At 55.4% G+C, this 7,744-nt stretch overlaps 1 protein-coding gene and 3 non-coding genes across 4 annotated transcripts; all 4 read right to left on the reverse strand.

Annotated features, from left to right (window-relative positions):
• Positions 1–1,051: 1,051 nt before the first annotated feature.
• Positions 1,052–7,460, reverse strand: RPL3 (ribosomal protein L3). The gene is made up of 10 exons (XM_039236554.1): positions 7,306–7,460; positions 6,278–6,470; positions 5,614–5,782; positions 4,911–5,046; positions 3,585–3,771; positions 2,856–3,016; positions 2,340–2,441; positions 1,797–1,892; positions 1,297–1,416; positions 1,052–1,152 (listed from the first exon to the last, which is right to left on the reverse strand). The coding sequence occupies exons 1-10, from the start codon at positions 7,306–7,308 to the stop codon at positions 1,108–1,110; spliced, it is 1,212 nt and encodes a 403-aa protein (XP_039092485.1). The 5' UTR covers positions 7,309–7,460; the 3' UTR covers positions 1,052–1,107.
• On the reverse strand, positions 1,982–2,075 carry LOC120235400. The gene has a single exon (XR_005529401.1). It is a non-coding gene; the product is annotated as a small nucleolar RNA U83B (small nucleolar RNA).
• LOC120235408 lies at positions 5,047–5,101 on the reverse strand. The gene has a single exon (XR_005529402.1). It is a non-coding gene; the product is annotated as a small nucleolar RNA U82P (small nucleolar RNA).
• LOC120235395 lies at positions 6,774–6,837 on the reverse strand. The gene has a single exon (XR_005529399.1). It is a non-coding gene; the product is annotated as a small nucleolar RNA SNORD43 (small nucleolar RNA).
• Positions 7,461–7,744: the final 284 nt, after the last annotated feature.

Genomic DNA, 7,744 nt, shown 5'->3' on the forward strand with positions numbered 1-7,744 from the left:
GGAGGGTCCTGGGCTTAGAACGGTTCTCAGCCTCACTCTCGGTATTTCAGGGCCTCCTCACTTGTGGGGGAACCAGGCCGAGAACCAGAGGGACTACTTGGACCTGCACCCCACACCCGGCATCTACCGGTCCTCAGCCAGCACCACCCGTTCTCAGGTGGTGCTGGGACGGGGAAGAGGCGGCAGCCTGTTAGCTGCTCAACAGCTGGACAGGGAGCACCCAAAGCTGTGAAAGGCGGCACAGCCCAATGCGGTGTGAAGCAGCTCTAGCTGGGCATGAGCTCGGCAGAGTACCTGGGACAGTCCCCCGGACTGCCAGTCATGCCAGGATGCACAGGCTAAGCTGCTCCCTTGGAAGTCAGTGGGGTCAGAAATCAGAGGCCAGAATGTTCAGAGATTAGAGCCGCCACATCGCCACCCGGCACGGCGGGGTCCCCAGGCCTGGTGGACAGATGCAGAGGGTGGAGGCTGAACCATCCAGGCCAATGAAGGGTCCAATGGCCTCACCAGCTGGGCAGTTTCACCTCTGCGTGCCCACATTCCCAGCCTTGTGAAACACAGCTGGGGGAGCGCCTAACCAGCACCTTCCTTGGTGTAACATCCCCATGTTCTCCCAGTTCCAGCGGTGTGCAGGCCTCCCTTCTGCTCAGCAACCCCCCCTTGCCCTCTCCAGTGTCAGAACCTCAACAAGCCCCAACCAGAACCCAGTCCCATGTAGATTAACTGTATTACCCGTTCTTACACTCCAAGCCAGGGCTGGCTCCGCCATGCCCAGCCACTCTGAAGCCAACAGAGAACATCAAATCCTCACTGCCTCCCTCCCCATGAGGTGCTCCCACCCAAGCTGTGCAAACACAACCATCCTCTAAAGCAGAGAGCCAGCTGCCTCAGCGGGTGACAGGGCACATCTGCACAAAGCCCGCCGCCCCAGGCCAGCTTCAACAGTTCCGGGGTAGACCCGGGCTTGGCTAGGTAGGGCAGAAGACTAGACATTTTGCTGAGAGGCCAAGGCGGAGCGGCCAGGATTGGGAAACAAAACCGCAGGCAGCAGTTGCTGGAAAACTAGTTTTATTGAGATCCCACCAGCTGCACAATCTGCTTCTGATGTTAAGCTCCTTCTTCCTTTGCAATTCGGTCCTTCTTAAGTGGTCCCTGTGGAGAGATGCAGCGGGCAAGGTCAGGAGGGAGGGAAGCCACTGGGCACAACCCCCCCCCCAATTGGAGATGCTGTGCTGGTAGGAGCTTGGGACCCCCGGGGGTCAGCCCAACCCAAGAGCAGCAGGGTTCAGGACTCACCATGAACGCCTTCTTCTCCTCCACAGTCTGGAATCGGCCGTGGCCAAATTTGGAGGTTGTGTCGATGAATTTGAGATCGATCTTCTCCAGGGCCCGCCGCTTGGTCTGCACCAGCAGGGACTGTAGGCCAGGAAGGGGGTCAGTGATAGCTCACAGGCTCCCTATCTGTGAGGGCAGAGGACAGAGCCCCTCCAGAGCCAAGAGGAATCCCCTCCCAACCACCCCTAGGTCTAGCTGGTCTTGCTCAGGGTCTCCCCCTGCCACCAGAATAATGAAGAAAACACACAAAAGCCCAACAGCTGGGCCGGGCCAGACTGGGATTTTCCTCCCCCCAACCCCCGGACTTCAAAGCTCCTGTCGGAGTGCCAAGCCCCTCATTCCTCTGAACTCCCTTCAACAAAGAATGGTCCTGTGTCCACTATGTGAGCTGTCAGCCCCCTCCAACGGGAGGCTGAGCTCCTGCCTACACCCTGACTACCAGGATGGGCCCCCAGCCTCACCTTGCGGAGAGTAAGCACTCGCTTCTTGGTTCCCACCACACAGCCTTTCAGCATGACAAAGTCATTGGTCACTTCACCATAATGGACAAAGCCACCCTGGAAAAGTCAAGACCATCAGGTCAGGACAGGTCAAGCAGAAGACTAGAAATTCAGGCACTCCTCCTCCCCCCGCTGCCGACCACAGGGCTGTTCTCAGAAGGAAGGCAGCAAGGAATGTTTCCGCAGTCTGACTCGGGCGCTGTGCCCAGCGCTCATTCCGGAGCCTCATCACTGAACAGCTGGGTCTGAGATCCCTCTTGTCACCAGGAAGCCCCAACCAGAGCCCGGAAGACATGCCATTTACTAGAAACAGATAGATGGCTGGGTACAGTGTGTAGGGGACTGGTTAACAGACACTGGAAGCGCAGCCCTAGTGAGTGAGCTGAGACACACGAACACCGGGGTCCCACCCTGCAGGTGAGGCCTGGCACAGACTCACACAGAACAAGCTGGAGACCAACCCCCGCCGGAGCCAGGACTTGGGGAAAACGGCTCATCACTCACCAGAGGATTGATGCTCTTGTCGGACAGATCATAATCAGTGGATGCGTTGTTCTTGATCAGCTTGCCATCCTTGATGAGGTAGCCCTGGCCGATCTTGTAGATCTGAGTGAGGGAACAGTGTAATAAGCTTACAGAGAGAGACAGCCTGGGAATCAGACTATCAGCTCAGTTCCAGTGGCAGGGAGCCTCGCTAGGGGCAGAAAGAAAAGATGGCCGGGCCTAAAGGCACTGCCATCTACCCAAGACAAGGGCCTCCCCCAAACCACAAAGGAAGGGCCAGACATGGCTCTCATCCTCGGTCACTCCAAAGTAAGCTGCACCAGAATCACCTCTGATGGCACCGAGCCAAAACTGTGTGTCCCATCAGACAAGATGACCACCCAAGTCCATGTGCAGTCCAGAAGCTTCACCACCATGGAGCAATGCTGGCACGAACTGGAAACCACACTCCCAACACTGGGCTGGTCTCTCCCTTCCCAGGCTTCAAGTCCCCGAGGAGCCCCTCTGGTGCCTCACCTTCTTATTGATCTCAGTGCGGTGATGGTAGCCTTTCTGGCCAGCCCGAGCCACAGAGAAGGCCACCCGGGCAGGATGCCAGGCCCCAATACAGGCAACCTTGCGCAGCCCTCGGTGGGTTTTGCGGGGCAGCTTCTTGGTGTGCCAGCGGCTGGTGACCCCTAGAATAGACCCAAGTTTGTTACTGGGGTGTCAGGCACTCACACCATTACCCTTTCCTGCTGAATGCCCAATATGCGTTCACTCAACACCTGAACACGGACCATCACCACCCATGGCCTAGGGAGGCTTGAGGGGGGGCAGGAAGGTTTAATGTTACCCTCAAACCCCATGTCCTCTCCCTTCTCTCTTGCTCAAGTGCATCACCTGCCGAGACGTAAACCCGTTCTCAACTCTCAAGAGGCCTTGGAGTTAGCCCTGCACTGAACTGGAAACGTGTGCCCCTCAGCGTGTTCACCAAGTTCCACGCTAGCAGAAACTGACCCACTTTCCGAGGCCCCTCTGCCTTCTGCAGTGAGCTCCAAATGTAAGGACGCAGACGTATGGTGAGAGCACCCCAGTCTGCCTACCTCCCTGCCACATGACCGCAGGGCTGTTCTCACTCACACAAGACAGGGAGGAAGTCTCTGCAATCTTAACCATGCCACGTGCCCAGCACCCATTCTACAGCCTCCTCAAAGATCTGGGCTTGAAACCGCATCTAACCACTTGGCCAAATGCAAAGCTCACCTTTGTAGCCTTTGCCTTTGGTGACACCAATGACATCGATCATCTCATCCTGCCCAAACACCTGATTTACAGGCACCTGCTGCTCCAGCCTCTCCCGGGCCCAGTCCAGCTTCTCGGCCACCGTGCCGCCATTCACCTGGATCTCCATGAGGTGGGCCTTCTTCTGGCGCAAGGGGAGCAGGCGCATCTGGAAGGGAATCGACATTCAGATTGCTGAGCTTTGAGCTCTCTTCCCATGGCAGAACTCAGGGTGGGCAGACTACTTTGGCAACCTTGAACCTCACGTGTCTACTGGCAAAAAGGAAAAGGCTCCTCCTTCCTGTATTAAAACTCCCCACTTGGTACAATTCCTCTTCTCAATTCTGATGCCTGAGTTCACGATCAGGATGGACTGACCCTGAACAGATGCACATGGGTCCCAAGCAGACATACCCAAGTACTGGTAACAACTAGCCCAATGTCCTCGATCATGCTTTCTTGGCTGCTTCCTTTGGGGTACGTGCCCTTGTTCACCCTGCCCACCTATCCTGGCTCTGACCAACAAGCCGTTCCCGTGTGGAAGCGTGGGACTAGCACCTCGGTCAAGAGCAGAAGCTGCAAAGTTTAGGGAAAAAAAAGAATTCAAGCCCAAAGCTTTTCATTAAGAATGGTTCCGTGCGGTCCTATGGAACCTTCTTGAGTAAGGGACACATACTACAGACCTAAGTTAACATGGTCATTGCTAACCATAGTGAAACTGAATTTAGCAAACAAGGTAGATACCCAGAATAATGGCTCAAGCAAACTGCATAAGACGTAGTTCTTCTAAGCCAAAGGCTCATTCAGCTCACAGCAAGTCAGATTTGAAGTGCAGCCAGGATCCTACTACTCACTGTTTGCACTCAGGCAGTTCACAATGGTAAAGTCACTAGTCCTTCAACCACTTTCCCTAAAATGCTGCATGGTTTCTCTGATGAAAAGCCTAGGAGACAGCGCCCTCTGCTGGCAACAGAAAAACCAAGCCACACACCTAGAGGCACTGGGCGGCCTTCTCAAGGTTAATGGCCTTAGCCCAGCTTCAGAGATCAACAGGGCAGGCACTGCACTGTGTTGCTGTGAAACTTCAAGTAATCCCCAGGCTGCTCACTGGCCCGTCCATCCAGCAGAAGTGTAAGGAACTGGAACCGAACCAATTTTACCATCCCTCTAAAATCCCTGCTCAAAGTCCATTTGAGATGAGGAACAACTCAGAAGAGAACTAGGGAGCTGGGTTCAAGGTCTCCACCTCCCTGGACAGGAAGTGCTGGTGCAGTCCCCCCCTACCTTGTGCATGCTGCTGAGTCTCACCTGAGTGTGGGCGATGACCCGGATCACCTGGCAGTACTTCTTCATGCTGTTGAAGTCCTTCTCTAGCTGCTTCTTGCCATCATCATCCTGCCACTTCTTGCAGTACTTGGTGAAGGCCTTCTTCTTGGACTTATGCCTTCAGGAGCAGAGCAGAGTTGGGGAGGGGGCCGGGTGCAGGCCTTCATCACCCCTCCAAGGGGTGAGCGGAAGGCACAGGGCACCACAGAGGGATGGGGCTCATTGCCGGCTTCTAAGGAGCCTTTTCCACCAGCAAGCGGAGCCTGGATGGAGCTCATCGGGCAGAGCCGAGCGGAGCTGAGCAGAGGTCCACAAAATTAATACAGGTCACAAGCATTCACAGACTCACTGATTTTTGCTCCAGGTAAGCCATTACCCCAACCGCACTCCCAGACAGGATTTGGGGGCAGGGGGGATACACCACTATCTCACTTTCTAACTGTATCCTCCATCCATCCCAGCAACTAAGGAAACAGAACTACCGAGTCCTCAGCCAACACCCAAGATGCTGAGCAGGGAGGTCTAGGAGTGCTGCTCAGGTCTGTCCCCAGAAACTGTTCATGAGGCAACTAAACCAGACGCCAGAGCATGTCTGGCTCTTCCCCTGCTGAAGACCCGCACAGGGGACTCCCCTCTCCAGCCCCTAACCTGCAGAGTGCATGGCAGCCTCGTCTCTGACCCTTACCAGTTTTTATAGAAGCGCCTTTTACACTCATCGCTGATGTGCTCCGCAAAGATGGTCTTGAAGGTACGGAGGCCTCGAGGGGTTTCCACGTAGCCCACGACGCCCACAACCACCATGGGCGGTGTCTCCACAATGGTCACGGCCTCCACGACCTCCTTCTTGTTCACCTCTGTGGGTTAAGAGGGCCATCAGACTGGAAGGGGACAGCCAGATTACGGTGCCACGCATCCAAGTGTGAAGCACCCGCTTCAATTAAAGATGGCAACTCGCTTCTGGTAACCAGGGTGGAGTCCTATCAGCAACCCGGACTCCTGGGGGCCAACTTTGTGCTAATGCTTATATTTTAACTGAAAAATGTATCAGTGCTCTAAGGCTGTTTGGCTTAGCGGGTTTTCTACTCTTCACTTCACAACCAGAAATGTGGGCAGCATTCAGGAGTTTAAATTAACACTCTCCAAGTCAGCATATTCCTCTAGGCTGCGGCTCTTGAAAATTTTCCTCACATTGAGGTTTCTGGACTCCAATACATCCCTCTGCCTAAAACAACTCCAGCCTGGAGTATAATCCTACCCAGAGAGGGTCTGGTCTGCCGCAACCCCAATCCATCCCCATCCTCAGCTCCTAACCACCCCCATACAGCTTCGAGGCCGCGGCCTGTACTTACTGGATCCTGGCCTGTCGACCTCCCGCACGATATGAGTCATGCCCGCCTTGTAGCCCAAGAAGGCAGTGAGGTGGACAGGCTTGGAGGAGTCATCCTTGGGGAAGCTCTTCACCTTCCCCCTATGCCGGCTGCTGCGCTTCCGAGGCAAAAAGCCCAGGGACCCATGCCTGGGCGCAGAGAATTTCCTGTGAGACTAGAGACAATGACCCACGTTAGCACTCAAGCTCATCTAAGGAGTTCACTTCCAACGCTGCCCAGGGTGCCACAATGGCTGAGCGCAGAGTCCACACAAGCGCCCCAATTAACATGCTTACATGCGGAGCTGGATGCACTTGTTTAAAGGCCCACACATCCTAAATGAGTTCAACCTTTAAAGGTGACTTTATGGTCAAATCTGCAAGTCTGACCACTAAAGGACTTCCGGGACAAGCAGCTGGCACTACAGGTCCCCCAAGCCAGGCGGATACGTGTAGAGGCCACCAGAACCGGACAGAGCCAAATCAGAACTTGACAATCAGCACAGAGTCTCTGTCCGCCCGTCAATAAGTTCATCATCTGTGGTTGCTCGGAACTCCGGAGGCCTTACGGTTGTACGCACCGGCCCAGCCATCTCAGCCCGAGGCCTCGGCACCCTGTCCCAGTCTCCATTCCCGCGTACAAAGTTAGCACGAGTAATGCACGGCGCCCCCACTCCATGTCCTCCCGGCCTATGTGCTCAGACTCTAAAACGGATTAACATTAAATCGGTGAGATAGAGATCCAACAAATTATCTGGCACTTGATAATTTTCGTGCCCAAGGCCTCCAAACCGAAGCCACTCCCAAGGGCTTTCGCCAGCCGCCCGGCGGGCCCCAGCTCAAGCATAGGTCTCGAGTTTTTTCAAATAGGCCTGACTGGGGAGTTCGGCGAGTCCCCAGTGACCCTCGGCCAGGCCCCCAGCGGCCTCCGAGTTGAGATGGCGGCGATGCGCCGCGGATGGAGTCGGGCCGCCGCACCAACAAAGAGCCAAGCGCCATAACAATACATACCATCACGCCGCCGGATGCTGCCGATAGAGATCGGGACTCCGTCGACGAGGCATTTATAAAGCCTAGCCTGGCTCCGCCCCTTCCGGCGTGCGAGCGCGCACCCGCGGCGGACGCTGGGTCGTGGGGCGGGTCCGGGGCGCCATTTCCACGCACGCTCGTCCTCGCCTAGCGTTAGTTCGTAGCTGGACGTCCGCTTCGGGGGCGGAAGTTAGAAAGACTGTACGGCGAGCGACTGGGTTCAGACTTACTGAGGAGCCACGGAAACGATGGCAGAGAATTGGATGCAATTACCGTTCTGCATTAGGCAGCTGCCAAATTGGATGACACGCGTCATTACGCTGAAGCTAAATCGTTGCTTTTTTATTTTAATAGGAAATGCAGTTTCCTCCAGGATTGAATAACCCAGCTGTGGGTGTCAGCGCCAAAGCGCCTCACACGT

This window comes from Hyaena hyaena, unplaced genomic scaffold, assembly GCF_003009895.1.
Source record: "Hyaena hyaena isolate Hyena2069 unplaced genomic scaffold, ASM300989v1 scaffold_4, whole genome shotgun sequence".
NCBI classification, from domain to species: Eukaryota; Metazoa; Chordata; class Mammalia; order Carnivora; family Hyaenidae; genus Hyaena; species Hyaena hyaena.